The sequence below is a fragment of the Tursiops truncatus genome, chromosome 6, assembly GCF_011762595.2.
Source record: "Tursiops truncatus isolate mTurTru1 chromosome 6, mTurTru1.mat.Y, whole genome shotgun sequence".
Taxonomy (NCBI): Eukaryota; Metazoa; Chordata; class Mammalia; order Artiodactyla; family Delphinidae; genus Tursiops; species Tursiops truncatus.
Window position 1 is genome coordinate 107,086,002 of NC_047039.1, and position 16,892 is coordinate 107,102,893.

The 16,892-nt window shown below is 51.4% G+C and overlaps 2 protein-coding genes across 17 annotated transcripts in view; one reads left to right on the forward strand and one right to left on the reverse strand.

Moving 5' to 3' along the window:
• The window catches only part of RALGPS1 (Ral GEF with PH domain and SH3 binding motif 1), a 290,080-nt gene that overhangs the window by 171,263 nt on the left and 101,925 nt on the right, over positions 1-16,892 (forward strand). The window lies entirely within an intron of this gene.
• The window catches only part of ANGPTL2 (angiopoietin like 2), a 33,835-nt gene that overhangs the window by 11,472 nt on the left and 5,471 nt on the right, over positions 1-16,892 (reverse strand). Inside the window, exon 2 of the mRNA XM_019949203.3 lies at positions 8,252-9,117. Within this exon, the coding sequence (XP_019804762.1) occupies positions 8,252-9,068 (817 nt within the window). The 5' untranslated portion in view covers positions 9,069-9,117. The remainder of the gene's footprint in view (positions 1-8,251; positions 9,118-16,892) is intronic.

The window sequence follows — 16,892 nt, forward strand, 5'->3', positions numbered from 1 at the left end:
CAGTGAACCAGAGCACAAAACAATAACCTAACACAGGAACAGACGGTACATTCCCAAAGCCATCTCAGTCAAGTTCCTGCAGCGCCCCAGCGGTGACGTTCTAAGTATCGTTTCTGGTCCTTCTGGGGAGAGTCCAGACGCTCATGCCTGCTGTTCAGGCCCTTTAAGTCCTCGGACACCGAGCACACTGCCTGGGGCTGACAAGCTTTTCAGGAGTTTATGAAAAGTATTTGAGGCCTAAAAAAATTTGTTAGCTAAAAAATATGAAAAGAAAACTGCAAAGTCAAAATTTGTAAGTATATAATTAAATTTCTACAAAGTGTAACATTTTGTCGAATTCATTAATTGTTCAATTTAGCCTTCTTAAAAAATGTTATGACTTTTGAAAACAATTTGTAGGTTACACTTTTCTCACTTCACAAGAATTCCTGAACATGCCTGATGTTTGCCGAGAAGCCAGAGCTGACCGTAAATTAATTGTGCTGCACTTAGCCAAGTAATTTCAAACACAAACTTATAAAAATCCTTTCAAAAATTTTACAGTAAAAGTTATGTTAGATGTGCGAGGTGGGTGTATTTCAACGCACTTGGTACATCCTGAGGCATCCCCAAGTAAGAGCCCCTTGGGCCCATGAAGAGCTTGAAGGGGTCCTGTTTCTGCCTGTTTGACCTCAGGATAAACAGATATTACAGTATTGCTTCCCAGAGAACACTTTCAAAAGCACTGTGCCCACTCCTAGGTTTCCACCAGTACCCTTGGGCAGGGGGACAGACAGAGACTTTAAAGCGATTTTAAAAAGAAAAGAGGTCAGACTGGGAGGGGCTCTGGGGGGGCTCCCTGGGTGCAGAGGTGAGCAGTTCCCTAGGGCTCCCTGGACTGGTGGGGTGAAGCCCTGGGCTCCCCGGTCGCAGTGATGGGACTGAGTGGAGCTGTTCTGCGGGCACATCGTGGAGGAGCTCATCAGACCCATGACTGTGCCCTGCAGATCGCGGACGGGGGGGTCATTCCTATGGTTGGCCAACCCGTTCACCCTTCCCAAGAAAGGGAATCAGCTTATGGGCTCGTTCTGAGAGAACCTGTGTTGGCTTTCATTGATCACCTCTAACTTTTCCAAATGCTCACACATCCCTCTTCATAATCTTTTCTATAATTTCACTGGGGTTTGACCACATGCCAACTGGTATGCAATTTCTAGTATGTCATCCTTTTTCTCTTTCTGAACACAGGACGTTTGCCCAGCACCAGGCCTGATCTTCATGATTTCTTGATGATAGTGGCAGTGGTTGTGAGAGCACATCTGCCTGCCCTCAGCCCTCCCGGTCCCCTCCTCCAGGAAGCCTGCCTCAACCCCAGAAGAGCTACTCAATCCTTCTCAGGGTTCCCATAGTGCCTTACATATCTATCTTCACTGGAATATAGTAAGAGTGATGACTGCCTCGGATCCAGAGCCTTTCACGTGCCAGGTGCTTTACACAATTTTATTTCAGCCTCACAAGCCCCTGGGCAGAGTGGTCACACGACTGGGAAGCAGAGGACGTGGGGTTAGAACTGGCTCTGCCTCCCACACCCTGGTTCTTTCCACTGTACTGTGCTGTGGCTGTCGCATGTATTGGGATTGTGGGGGTCTGTCTCCCCACCAGGCTGTGGGCTTCTCCGGGGCAGAAGCCTTCTCGGGGCAGTGACCATGGGTTGACCCTCCCAGTCTAGTGCCGAGAGTCACCTGGCGCCTCCCGTGCCTTCCTCCGTCTCCCGTCTTCCCACCACCGTGAGCTGCGTTCCCTTTGTCATCTTCATTCTGTTCTTTCCAGTTTGAGAATCAATAATAATAAATCCATCTGGAAACAGGGATCCCCACAACAAAGGATAATTAGCATCCAGACCCAACCTTGCGAAAGGAAACCTGTTACCCGGGGAAGCCTGGACAGTCTGTAGCAGAAAGCCTGCACGTTATGCCCGGGGTGGAGGCCCAGATGGTTGGATTTTCTGTTCTTTTCGATGGCACTCTAACACACCACCTAAGATATCTCAACATTTGGAAATTTCAACATTTGGAAATTTTTAAAAAACTGTTATATTTGTCACTTAAGCTTAAAACTTTCCTAGTGAAAATTCTCTCTGTATGTATAGTAATTTTAACTTAAATTATTTAAAAAATCCATGAAGGGAAAATCATTTATTCATTTGAAGAAATGACATAAAAGCACTCCAGGCCCTACAGCTCCACTGGCTCAGCTCGAGATGCAGGGCCAGGATCCAACACGCTCTTCGTCCAGAGTCATCTCAGGGGCAGCTGAAGTGCTGCAGAGGTGGAAGGGGCTGTCTCAGTGTTCCCGGGGCAGTCTCTGGCCTCCCTCCCTCCTTGCTGCTGACTGAGATCACTGAGAAGTGGGCTGTGTTACTTTTACAATAGTACGTGACGCACTGCGCTCGACAAACCTGGCAACCTTGTCTTAGACACTGTAGTATGATGCTCACTTAATGCTGCTTTCTTTATCATTTTTTCTGGGGGAGTATCTCAGGGTTATGATACAATTCACGGCATCAGTTCACCACAGCAGTCCATTCGTGTGACTAGTGAGCTGGCCACAGAGGCCTGAGCTCCAGGATTTTCTAGATTACGTTCATTTTGCCAAATTGTTGGGATTTCCAGGCCGCAGGATGCCAGCTCACCACTTGTAACAATAACAAGCTGGTGGTTTATCTCCCGGGGCTGTAAATAGCCTGAGCATTTAGCCGAGTGTCCTCCCTGCAAAGTGCCTGAGTAATAGAGGGAGAGCTACTGCACTCCAAAGTACCCCAGGAGGAGAGAAGAGAAAAGAAAGCAAAGCTAGGAGGAAGATGACCCCACTCAAGCTCAAGGGGCTTTTGTTTATGAAGAAGCTAGCAAAGAATGTTCTTGAAATATCACTTGATTATGTAGTTTGTAATGAATTTGGAAGTCTTATTTTGTTCAACAATAACATTCTAGAAACATGACAGCATAGCATGTGAAAACAGCACAGGCTCTGGAGGCAAGAGAGCCAGATTGAGTTTTCCCCACAAGCCCTGTGACCGTAAAGGCCGAGTGCTTGGTGGCTGTAGTCACCCTCACCGTCCTCACAATGCCCTTCTCCAACCCTCCGCCGGGCCTCAGGCGCATGTGGGACCAGCAGGGCTCACCTGGACAGACCATCGCTTGACCTCCAGAAGGAATGGAAGCCACGCGTGATCTATCTCGTTCTCTATTTTAGACCACAGTCTAATGTACATATTCCCTACCTCATAATGGGAAATAAAATATAAGGGGAGAAATCCATCTAGGAAAACAATCTTCTTAAAGTTGCCTGTGCCTCCCTGGCCATGGACCGTCTGTTGTGAGGGATGGGTGGTTTCTGTGTGTTATCTGTGAAGCAGCGTGGTTGACACCTAATGTGGCCCCAAGAGCAGATCATAGCTACTGATTTTTATATATTTAGGGTTAACATATTTAAAGAAATCAGGACTTCAGACCTAGCTATACATTAAAATGCTGAGTTGGGCTTCCCTGGTGGCTCCGTGGCTGAGAGTCCACCTGCCGATGCAGGGGACACGGGTCTGTGCCCCGGTCTGGGAAGGTCCCACATGCCACGGAGCGGCTGGGCCCGTGAGCCATGGCTACTGAGCCTGCGCGTCCGGAGCCTGTGCTCCGCAATAGGAGAAGCCCGCGTACCGGAAAAAAAAAAAATGCTGAGTAGAAGTAATTCCAGACAATTTGTCCAGATATGATACAAATGAAATATCAGATTTATCGGGAGCTTCAGTTGGGTCCATTTACTGGAAGTCAGGTGCATGTTACGTTTTCTGTGAGAGAGCTCTGTTGTTTTAGAAACTCCGTAGTATGAGGCTAACTTAATTCTATTTTCTTTATCTTATTTTCACAGTAATGATGTCTTTGTTATCAGAACCTTAAGAGTTCTAATAACAAACCTAACAAATCTACCAGCTCTTTTACAAGGAGCTGCCTGGAACCTGGTACATGAAATAGTGATGGAGAGTCAGGTCCCAGGCGGCTGGCACCTGGGGTCAAGTCAAGCATTTATAGAGTGATTTTTACACCAGTTGCCCCCTAGCCTTTCCATGGGAATGTGTAGTATCCCGGTGGCTAAGACACCCTTGGGTTTGAGCCTTGGCTGAGCCACTTACTTGCTGTGTAATCTTGGCTAAGTTACTTAACCTCTCTGAACCTTAATATCCTGGAAGTTACAAGTCCAGGGACCAGTGTTGGCTCTGTCACTGACAGACCCTGGGACAAGAAGGCTATGCCAGGGGATCCGAGAGGCCTCTAACAAGCTCTAATATTTTATGATTTTATGGTCCCCTCTTTATCCACTGAGAAAACAAACTGAGCTGATTATGTTTTTCTCAGGAGAGAAAACAGCTAGAAATGTCTACTCCTTTTGGTTTCTAAAGATTCATTTCAGACAAGGCCTCACTGTGGCAGCTGGTGGTCACACTGCCTTTTCTTCTCTGGTCAGTCCCTAGGATGGCGCCGTGGCAGGAGGGCTGGCATGTGCACGGCGGTGCCTGGGCTGCGCTGAGGAGTAGTGTCCTGGGCCTCCCAGAGCCACCTTGAGAGCGGGCTCTAGCCGAGGCTCCACGCTGTCCTCTCCTTGGACTCCTAGAAAGTGACCCCTGCAGCCTTCCTCTTTAGCAGACCTGACTGACGTGCATGCACAGGGCACCCAGGTGGAGGAGGAGGTTGGGGACGTGTAAGCGTGAGGAAGAATGGACAGGAGGAGGGAGGGCGGCAGCCACGGGACCCCCCAGGGGAGAGGGCCACAGGCGGGGCCATTTGGCCCAGGCCTTATCACAAGCATCACCCTAATGGAAATGCCCTTAGGTCTGGCCAGAGCTGAGAGAGACGGGACAAAACCCAAGCGAGACGCCAGGGAAGCCGGGAGCTGCCTGGGCCTCCGTCACTCAGGCTCTCAGAGGCCTGGGCCTGGCCTGGGGCCAGCCTGTTACTGTCTGGCTGGGAACAAGCTGGTGAGCGCAGCTTCAGATAAGGGGCATGGATCCCTCAGTCCCCTGGGGAAGGGCGTGCTGCGGGCTGAGCGGCCCGGACAATGAGGAGAAGAGTAGGTGGCTCTGAGGTTGCGGAATGAAAGATTTAGGAGCTGCCAAGGCTTGAGTGCAGAGGTGTTTAATTGCAGAAGTGTCTCTGGCTGAGTGATGTCCCCAGAGCAAAGAATCTGTTGGGCCAGAGCACAGAGGAAGGTTTTGTCTTCCAAGACCAGAACCTGCCCCCTAAGTTCTCAGAACAGGCCTGATAAGAGCTCTCTGCCGATTGGCTGAGAGTGACCATCTGCCTTTTCCTCATGTCCTGGTCCAACACCAGGAAAGGGCAGGGCCTCCCAGCCTCTCTCCAGGCTCTGCCCGCCCCTTCAGCTTCTGTAGCCAGGTGCTCAGTCTCGGCAGGGAATGCCTCACGTGGGGAGTGCAGTGGTCAGATGAGTCACAAGGAATCAGTTACTGACAATCAGTACCAACATTTGGGAAGGCTTTGCTTAAAAAAAAAAAAAAGGTAAATTATAGTGGATTCAGATTACCTCTGTAATAAAACCACCGCCATTCCCTCCATGCAGGTGTGCTTCCTTAAGTGGGAGGGAAAGGGGTTGGGTGCACGCAGGAGCCTTGGAATGCACACATCCCAGGCTGAATTATGCACGTGAAGAAGCAGGAGAGCCAAACTACTTGAGGTGCCAGGATTAGGGCCACGCCCCTGGGTCTTTGCACGGACTCATCTCCACTGGGGACCCACTAGTAACTCAATTGCCCAACTCCCAAGTCCACCCGGTAAACTCTTACAGATCCTTCACTCTTACGTCCCCACCTCCGTCCAACTTGTCCCTTCTACTGCAGGCAGACTCAGTCATGCCACCTTAATAGATGTAGTGCCTGTAGGCGGGCACTTAGCACCCCGTGGTGTTACCATAGTGACTGCACAGCCCATGATTTTCACTGCATTTCTGATTTCAGGTACTTTGTTATGTTGGTCCCATAAGTTCTCACACCATTCTGGAAATTTTGGCTTTGACAGGTGCTCTCTCTCAGAGAAATCCTTTGTCAGACCTGATGTGCTGATTTTAGGGTCTAGAACTGGTGGGCACTGGATAGGTCCCAATGCATTCATGAATCTGCCGTCTCCCCCAGACTAAGTTCCTGGAGGTTAGGACTGTCATTTTCACAAGCCCCCAAGTCCAGCACTGTGATTGGCAAAGCGTAGGGGCTCAGCTATTGTTGGCTGTCCCACATGATGTATATCACATGCCTGATTGCATTGAGTTTCCACGGCAACCCTGTGATGGTATGACTCTTCTCCCCATTTTATAGAGGAGAAAATTAAGGCTCAGAAGAGCTAAATAACTTTCTTATGAGCGAACAGCTAATAAGAGGTAGAGCTTGGGTGCAAACTTAGGTCTTTATTCCTACACTATGTATCCACCAGCTTAGTTCAAGCTCAGGAATGTCCTGGAATTGTTGAGTCAGAAACCAGAGATGCTTAAGCAAGAGGAGATCTATTGCCTAACTGTTGAGGTCAGCCTGCCTCATGTCAGAATTATATCATTCAGCTGAGCATTCGGTGCCATGGGCACGTTTTACCCTCTGGGTGTTCTATCAGGATGTATTAGCACGCTCTGCCCTCTCTTTTGGAACTCCCTGTTTAAAATAGACATGTGTGCAGATGAACCAGTCATCAGCTGTAGAAAGCTAGAGCTAAAAATGGTCTGTTTTTTACATTTCAATCTCCTGTTTCAAGATGAAGAGACCAAGACCAAAGGAAACTCATAGCTACCATGTATTGAAACTTACCATGGGCCCAGAACTGTGCTAACCACATGTTGTGCAGTATTTCATTTAATCCTCAGGTAGGCACTATTTTAATCCATCCTCTATTAATAGGTGGGGAAACTGAGGCTCTGAGGGGCTCTGAGGGGCAAAGTGACTTGCCTAATGTCCCAGAGCTAATCAGTGGGGGAATCAGAATTTGAACCCAGGTCAGCCTGCTCCAGAGCACAAGTCCTCAACCTGCACACCCAGTAGAGGGCTTGGCTGCGACGAAAGATGCTCTGCCCTGCACCTGGCTACCCCCACAGACCTGCAGACAGCGCCACCCTTGTCTTTTGCGTGGGCCACCCTCGTGCACTCAGGTTCAGCCTTCTCTGGAATTAGCAAGAAACTGCTCTTCCCAGTACTGGTGGTTATTTTCAGAAGTGTGAAATAAATGTAAAACAGGATATTTTCAGTAAAAATATCTCTGACTTGAAGCAGATACATGGTTACTTTTTTGCAAAGACGAACGTAGTCCTCATATGACAGCCCATTTGTAAGGCACACAAGGTCCTGGTTGAATGAGAGACTGAGCTTCAGGGGGCTGGGCTCATGCTCCCCCCGGAGTGAGGATTCCCAGAGTCCTCGGGCACAGAGGAGTCAGCCCCAGCTTTAAAGTGAAAAGGCCTGAACTCAGACTCAGCCTGAGGATCCTAAGCCTGTGAGCAAGTCACTCATCCTCTCAGTTAACCTTCCATAAGGAGCTGCAGGGGTTAATGATGTAATAATACACATGAAAGCGCCCGGCGCCAGTATCTGGGTCAAGCTTCAAAACCTACCAGCAGCCCCATTCCTCCCGCATGATGATATTTTGAGAATTACCATATTTATTTAAGATGAAACATGTATTTAAGAGTGTATGGAATCATCACTGAAAATTCTAGATGCATCCGACGCTAGGAAATGTGTGGGCTTTAGAAAGTACTCCTTCCTCCCCCGCAGCCCCTCCCTACAGTGTGTTCATCATACTTCTGCTGTGATAACACTTTCTTTTCCTCTGGTCTGTTGTTTCTTCCGTGAGCATTTACTAAATGCCAGTTCTGTGCCAGGCACAGTACGAGAGCTTGCAGGAGAGACATCCTACCTGCCAACACAGAGCACCTCTTGCAGAGCCCAGAAGACTCAGGCCTGGGTTTTTTCCTATCAGAAGCCAGAAAACACTTGTCTTCTGAGATTCCCCTGTCTCCTGGTTCTACCTTGGAGCATCCACCTGAGGAATGTCCCCCTCTCACCCCACCGGCTCCTGCGGCTTGGCCCAAGGGACCGCTGGGGGATTGATTGTGCAGGCCTTTGGCCCGGCTTCAACTTGCCGCGGCTCTTCCCCCACTTGTGGTCACAGCCAAGGGAAGCCTGGTGCCCGGCCCTGAGGCCCAGATGTTGCAGGTTCCCGGAAGGACTTACCCGACGGCTTGTCTGTGGAGGATGGGAGGCTGGTGAGGGTGGGCATGGTGGGCAGAGGGGGCGGCAGCACCTTCAGGTTCTGGTCGCTCTGGATCTCGTTGGTGGAGATCTGGTTGATGATGCGGTTGTAGGGGGGCGGCTGGTAGGCGCGGGGCGGGGCGGCGGGGGGCGGCTGGGGCACGGGCCGGGCAGCGGGCACCCGCTGGCAGTGCTCCTCCAGCTGCGCGATGATCTCTGACTGGTTGTGGGCCAGCGTGGCCAGGTGCTGGTACTTGTGCTCCAGGTCCTTGTACTTGCTGGCCAGCTGCAGCATGTCAGCCGTCTGGTTGAGGATCCTGTTCTCCAGCTGGGAGAGCTCGAGCGCATTGTCCCGCTTGCGGATGATCTCGTGCAGGAGCTGCATGTAGAGCTGCGTGACCCGCGAGTTCATGTTGCGGCTTTCCTTGCGCAGCAGCTTCACCTCGCTCACGATGCCGCCGTCCACCTCCACGAGCTGCTGCAGCGTCTCGATCTGCCGCTTCTGCTTGAGCAGCTCGTTGTTGAGCAGCTCCAGCTCCTGCTTGTGCACCCGGTTCTCCAGGAGCACCTCGGGCTCCTTGGAGTTGACGCAGATGGCGCCTGTGACCCGCTGCTGGGGAACGATGAAGGTGTAGGTGCACTTGTCCGAGGACTCGCCGGCCCGCTTGTACCTGTTCAGGTAGATGAACTCGCTGGGCGAGCCCTCCTCTGTGCCCTCAAAGCCCTCCTTCTGGCCCACAGCTGCTCCCAGGGCGGCCAGCAGTCCCAGCCACCAGCACGTCACGCACAGCGGCCTCATGGTCCTTGCAAAGTGGGGGTTCTTCTTTGAGAGCAGAGACTATGAAACCCTGGAAGTAAACAGAAGGGGAGACTCAGTGAGGGTCCTGTCACTGCCAGTGGCCTGTGCCATAAGGGAGCTCAGCCTTCTTATCGGGCAGATGTTTCCAAAAACACAGCTTCAGGAGGCAGCCCTTCCGGGAGCCACAGAAGGAGACAGGCAGGCCCGGCAGAGGTAGGAAGGAAACAGGAGGGGACTGGGCATCTGAAGGCAGCAGGCCGAGGCCCCGCCGCTCCTGGAGCCTGAGAACCACACGAGGGCAGCTTGAAGCTGGGAGGGGAGGAAGAGGAAGGGCTGTCCCATCTCCCTCCTCCTCTGCCTCACACTCCTCAGACCATTTAGCTTCCCCCTGGACGTGCCCTTTGTAACACCCATCACAGTTGAGATGAATCTGAATTCTGTGAGATCTCTTCATGGATCTGCGGTCCATAAAGGCCGGTGCTGTGTCTGTTTCCATCCTGTATCCCCAGGATGCTGCACTAAGCAAGCTTTCTGCAATATTTGTTAAATGAATGATTTGCTAGACATAGTATGGATGTGTTCAGTTTGTAATGAACAGTGTCAATGGAAGGATGTGTGTAGCCATGTGGCTTTGGCCTGTGTGTTAGCCAAGCTACAGAGCCCAAACAGGAGCAAACAACTCTTCTAAATCCAGATATTTCCAGCAGCCAGTAACTGCACGGTCCCCATCACTGCAACACGGTTAAGCCAGGTGGGAGCAGAAAACAGACATGTGTCTCCAGATTTGTTTCAGTTCTATTCTGACCACTTGTTCCTTCCCCAGATATCCATTGAACATCTGTGGTATGCCAGACGGTGTGCTGGCTGCTGGAGATGCAGCTGCAAACAGGACGGAGCCAGCCCCTGCCCTCACGGGGCTTACCCATCGTTACACAGCCCCTAAGTGCCGTGAGGCAGAAGTAGTGTATGCAGTGGAAGGGTAGAACGGGGAACTGACCTAACCAGAGGGGTCAGGAAAGCTTCTCTGAGAAAGTGACCTTTATGCTGACCCTGGAGTGTTGAGTAGGAGTGAGCCAGGCCAAGAGGGAGGGGACATGCGTGCATAGATCGCTCCTCTCACCTACTCAAGGACGTGGCTCCAGCAGCTCTCCCCCAGCTCTCTGGCATGATCACATTTTTTCTACAGCCATGCTGTTATTTCTTTCAACTTAAAGAAAATCCTCTCTTGACCTCACATCCCTTGTCCAGCTACCGTTCCATTGCTGTGCTCCCCTTTTTAGCAAAACCCTCTGAAGAGTTGCCCACACCCACTGTTTCCAGAAAGTCTGTTTCCTCCTGTTCTCTCTTGAGCCCGTTCCCATCAGGCGTGGCCCCGTCCCCTCCATTCCAAGTGTCCTAGACAGGATCGTCAGGGGCCTCACTTGCCAGACCAAGTGGCCAGTTCCTGGTCCTCACTGATACGTTGCCTCTCAGCACCCGGGGGACATGGCAGATCACTCCCTCCTTGGACTTCCTGCCCCAAACACCACCCTTTCTTCCTGTCTCACTGGCTACTCCTCAGTCTCCTTTGCTGGTTCATCCCCAACCCTGTCCTGGGCGGGGAGGGGTTGGGCAGAGCTCAGTCCTCAGACGTCTTCTGTACCTTGGTGATCTCATCCATTCTAGCCTGGGCCTCACCCTGAGTCCAGACTCATATATCCAACTGCCTCTTCGACATTTCTGCTCAACTACTGCTGCTGCCACTGCTACCGCGCATCTCAACCGTAACTCATCCGGAAATGAACTCCTGGGGTTACCCACATCTCCATCCCAGCCTGTTCATCCCAGTTTTTCCTGCGTTAGCAAGTGGCAACTCTGTTCTTCTGATTGCTCAGGCCAACAAACTTGAAGTCATCCTTGACTCCTTTCTTCCCGTCATACCCCACATCTAATTCACCACCAAATTATAATAGCAATATCCTGGGACTGTTCCCAGGATCCTACTGCTTCTCCCCACCTCCCCGGGTACAGCCCACCTTCACCTCTCGCCTGAACCTGACTGGTCTCCCTGCTCCTGCACTTGCCCATTACAGCATCTCCTCAGCCCAGCAGCCAGAGTGAACCTTGTAAAAAAGTCAAATCAGGTCACTCTTCTACTCAGAATCCTCTGGTGGCTCCTCGTCTTGGAGAAGAAGCTATGGGTCTCTAAGGCCCCCCGCTCTGGCCCCACTCCCTCCCTGACCTCATCTCGCACTTGCTCCAGCCATGCTGGCTTCCCGGGCGTTCCTTAAGCGCACCGATGGCGCGGGGCCTTTGCACTTGACCTGGCCTAGAACACTCTCGGCCCCTTCCGTGTTGCACCCCCCCCCACCCCACCCCCCCCACCGCTTTCAGGTCTTTGCTGAAATATCACCTTCCCAGTGAGGCCTTCCTGCTTATTTAAAATTGTGACCTCGCCACCTTCCCCCTCCAGAGTCCTTGTCACCATCAGGCATGTAGTGTCTCCCTTCCAACCCCCGAGAGAGGAAGCTCCATGAGGGCAGGGGGCTTGTCTGTTTTGGTCACTCCTCACCCATAGTGCCTAGCACAGGGCCTGGAATATGTAGGAGCTCAGTGAATATTTGTGGACTGAATGAAAAGACACAGCCACCAACAGTTGCCGTGAAGTGGGGAGTGCTACGAAAAGGGGTGTAGCAGGCGGGGCCGGGGAGCCCCAGGCAAGTGACTGCCTGAGGGCGTGGGCGTGTATTACATTTATTACTACCATCCCTAACATCCACTTAGTGAGTGCCCACTGTGTACCTGACCCTGCACTCAACATTTTGCAAGGGTTTTCTACTTTATTGAATTCTCACAATGGCTTCTTGGTAGATACTGTTGTTATTTCCGTTTTAGTTTTTTGTTGTTGTTATTTGGTTTTTGTTTGTATGTTTGTTTGGCCACCATGCGCAGCATGCGGGATGTTAGTTCCCCGACCAGGGATCGAACCCACACCCTGTGCAGTGGAAGCACAGAGTCTTAACCACTGGACCGCCAGGGAGGTCCCTCCATTTTGCAGATGAGGAAACTGAGACTCAGTGAGGCTAAGTGACTTGCCTAAAATCACACAGCTAGAAGGTGGCAGAACCAGGACTCAGCCCTGGCCTGATGTACTCAAACCTTCAAACTCTTAATGACTACACAGAAATGTTCTTAATCTGGTTTCTAGTAATAACGTATTAGCATCATGACTTTCTGTTTTCACATTAATTTACCCTAAAATAACAACCATACCACAGAACCTGAAGGTTTTGTCTTCCCCAGACCCCTCTGGGGGCTTCTCTGGTCGGCAGCCTGGACAGCAGGAAGTTACAGAACAGACCCCGTGCTCTCCAGGGCCACGCTGAGCTGCTTGAATGAGGAAGCCCCAGCTTGGTTCCGAAGGCCAGCTCAGGCCTTTCAGGCCAGGCAGAGAAAGGTGTTTGGAGCCTCTGGTGTGGGTCGGACTATGAGGTTAGGGCTGCAGTGACGTTAGTGTAAACCTCACTGAGTTTGTGAGCGTTTGCCTAGTTTCCAGCGCACTTTTAGCTGCTCCTGTGCCGGCGGCCACACCCAACCCACACCAATGGGAAGGAGCTGCCCTCCTGGGCTGGGCGGGCCTGCCGGCACTGCCTTCCCACAGGCCGCTCACCTGCCTCTCCATGCTGCTGTGATGCTGATTGCGGATGCCGGCGAGGGCTCCACCTTGGCCAAGTTACTGCCACAGGACCAGGAAGGCAACTTGGCTTCAGGCCTCGAGACCTGGCATGGTGGCACTGTTTACCACTGAGTTCTGTCCCTTCCCAAGTGTGGGCTCTCACAGCTTCCCAGGCAAAGTTCTGTGCCCTTGGGCTTGAGATCCTGAAGGTTGAGCCTCTTCTGTGAAGTGGGGTGATCCAACCCACCTTGCACAGTAGCTAAGGACTGTGGAAGTGCTTCCGAAACCAGAGGTGGGGATGGCATGATAGCAGCATGAGAGCACCAGCAAAGCCGACTGGCGGCGAGGAGTGCTGACCACATTCCGGCAGTGTGTCCAGCACGTGTACCATCTCCTTGATCCTACCATCCCCCCCGAGGAGATACCAGGACTAACTCTCCCATTTGACAGCCGAGGGCCTTGTTCCATGTCACAGAGCTGGGCCTGCCCAGGAGTTCTGTCTAGCCTCACCTCCCACCCTGAAAGAGTCCGCTGGTTGGACTGGTCCTGGCTGTCATGGGGTCCCTAGCATCTCACACAGCGCTGGGCACAGAGCGGGGAGGCACCAGACGTGCAAACGCAGTCAGAAACTGTGCAATCTTTAAAGAGCATTTCTTGTAGCTGTTCAATTAAAAAGAGAACGAAACTTGACGGTTAACACTCGTACAGCTTTTTAGGTTCACAAGGCCCTATACATACACATTATCTATGTAATCACCACGACCTTCAGAGCCGGTTAGTAGTATTATGCCCATTTTGAGGGTGAGGAAACTGAAGCTCAAGAGGGTGTCAGGTAACGTGCTCAAGGTTGCATTGCTGCTGGTGGGACCAGTCATGAAGCCGCATGATTTTGGGTCTTACTGTCACATTTCTGTGGGGTCTGGGCTTGGCGGGAGTGACTTGGAGCCAATCGGGTTACAAGAAGGAAGGGAAGGAACAGGGCACTGTGCTAGGTGCCTGACATACACTGTCCCAGGGAATCCAGCAAGGTTGGTATTCCCCCCAGTTTATAAATGGGGGCACCAAAACCCAGACAGGCTAAGTAACTTGCCCAGGAGCACATGGCAGACAAGAGCCAGAGCTGACTCAGCCTAGAGCTGGGGTCAGCCTGACACCAAGGGCTGTGCTCTTTGTGCTGCCTTTGGCCTTGGCGTAATTTATTTTCCTTAAAGGTCAACCCCCTCCTCAGTTTTTTGCAAGTTTGGCAGTTCTTAATGGACAGTAATGAGTTTGTTTACTTTTGCTCTCTTGATATTTATTCAACTAATTGCATCCCAAGAGAAATAACTCCCCAGCATTCCAGCCATCTTAGGCCTGGAGAAGAACTCAACTCCAATCAAAGAGGTGCTCCTCAGTTTCTTCCTATGACCAACAAAGAAAAGCAAATCCAACTGTTTTCCTTGGCTTCAAAGTGAAAATAAAAATGATTCTTGAAATTGCTTTTCCACATTGTATTGTGAGGAGTTTCCATTATGCACGGGTTTCCCTCCCCACAACTGGGGCTGGTGCGACTGAGCCACATGACGGGCTCTGCACACTGGGAGGCCACCTCCTCAGGGTCTGGGTCCCACCCAGCCTCCGGTGGGCAGCTCTAGGTGTCCCTGTTTGGCCTGCTGTGGTGGGACCCCACATCGCCTGTCCATGTCCCTCTCAGCACTGCAGCCCCGCAGCCCAGGTGAGGGGCCACTTTGTGGGAAGAATCGTTTTCATAAGACAGAGCTGTGTGTCCTGCCCTGTGGCAGAAGCTGCTTTCCCGGGGTCATCTTGTGAGTTCTCACCCCAAAGGGTAGGAATAAGAAAATTTCAAATACTGAAAAAAATAGTACTACAACCAATTATCACCATGATTCAAGCACTTTATAAACATTATCTCATTTCATCCTCCCAACAGCCCTGGGAGGGAAGCCGTTATTTCAGGGTTGCCGTGCGTGGTGGCCCAGGTTGTGCACTATGCAACCCTAGGGAGCACAAGTCACATTCACAGTCTTTGTAGTTTTGTATATTTAAATCACAGCAATATTCTAATTCCCACAAAGACGCTTTTAAGGCTAACGGCAGAGCTGACAGTTGTCCCCATGGCAGGTGAGCAAACTATTGAGATTCAAAGTCCATGAGTCATTTTGCCCAAAGTTACCAGCTTAACTAAGTAGCAGTTGGTAACAGAACCCCAAGATATATACCATGCTGCATGTATGGAAGTGACAGGAAAACTCAAAGGAGATTGTTCTCTGACAACTGCCCCCACTCCAAAGCAGGGGGAGAACAGGAGAGCTCTTGGGACCCCCGGGACTGCTGGCCCTGAATTAAATCCAGCTCCCAGGATGGTGTTTCATGATTAGTCCACGTTGTAGTCCTGTCTGGGGGCTCACAGAACCCATCCCTCCCTCCCCAGCCAGCCCTGCCCCATCATTCTGTGATCACAGATGAAAGCCAGGTATGAGTCCAGGTCAGAGGCACTGCAGGAGGCCTGGGCCCCTTTCAAGGCAGCAAGGGAATCTGGAACTGCCACCTGGCCCCAGTGTGCCCGACGGGCCCCTGACAGGAAGCTAGGAACTTGAGCTGCACTTGAGTGAGTTTGATGGAACCGAGCATGAATCGTGATGTTAAACCAACATCGGGACAGAAAGAAAAAATCAAAACTTTGAAGTTGACAGTTTTTCCTGCTAAAGCTGGTTGAGATGTATGATGTGCAGTTAGGTAGAACCAAACCAACTGGTAATCCAGGCTGAGGGAGGGATCCAGATAAAGGAAAATTCCAGAAGAAATGGCCCTAGAGGGCCCAGCTGACCACATGACCAATAGGATAGATAATAACAGCTACCATTTGTTTGTTGTGAACTTACTATGTGCTCAGCCATGCTCTATCTCATTGGTGCTTACAACCCTATGAATAGGGGACCATGCATGCTGGTTGGCCCCAGTTAAGACCTATTATCTTATTAATTATTGACAGCACCCTGTTTTATTCTCAAAAGTGTCCTGATTGAGTAACAAACTATTTGGTCTCCTTACCTAGGAGAAAGGTATTATTATCTGTATTTGCAGTAGAGGAAACCCAGGTCCAGAAAGGTTAGGTCACTTGCCTAAGGTCCCTTGGAGTAAATATCGGGACTGGGATTCAGCTGTCGACTGCAAGGTCCATGTCCTCACCTCCATCAAGAGAATCTCTCCAACCAGTATGAGTAAAAGGTGCCTGTCTGTTTGCTCAATGGCCAAGATGCAGGTTACTTCTTAGTCACTCTTGACTGACAAAGTAGAAATAGCTTTCGGGTCAGCACAAGGGTGAGTCTTGTTGGATGCTAGAAACAGTTCTTGATTATCCAGGTGGTGAGACCCCAAAATGGGCATCTAGGGTGAGCAGTGGTGTCCTCACCTTAGAAACCCGGGAGAAGGAACTGTGCATCACTTGTCCTGGTGATTCACCGCCAGCCTGGAGGCCAGGGAGGGAATAGCCACATCTCCAACTGCCATCCCTTCCCAGCCTAGGATTCTGTGAATCATCCCCACCGAAAGTCAGTGTGGGTACCCAGGGAGTCTGGAGCTGATTCCCAGACCCTGCCTGTTCAACTCTAATAAGACCTTCGAATGAGCCGTTTGTCCAGCCAGCCAGCCTTCCATCCACTTAGCCTTCCCAGCCAGCCCGCCATTGTGTATTGCTGCATCCTGGGTCCAGCCCTGTCGTGGGTTCTGGGAACACAGGCGTGAACCAGAGCAGCAGGTAGGTAGGATCAGACGGATTTGCCTGGAAGAGTGGCAGTGGAGGGTCAAATCTGCCTGATGCTCCTGCCACTGGTGTGTTGCTGGCTCCAGGGCAGGGCTGAGTTCATGGAGGAGGTGGGTTGTGGTCATACTATGAGCTCATGGGGCAAGAGGGGATGTGGTTAGGCGGCGGGAGCTCGTTGCCTTTGCCAGGGGGACGAGGGTGCTGCTGTTCCTTTTCCGCGGTACATTATTTGGGAACCATTTTGAGGTGGTCCCAAAACCTGTGCACTGAGCCCTCTGTGCCAGGAGCCTCAGCCAACAGAGCAGAGGCAGGAGAGTCTGCAGAAGCCATTTCAGAGCCCGGCTCCTGCGTTGGCTGCTGCATTTCCGGCAGTGCCTCCTGTGCTCTGGAGCCCTGGAACTGGGGG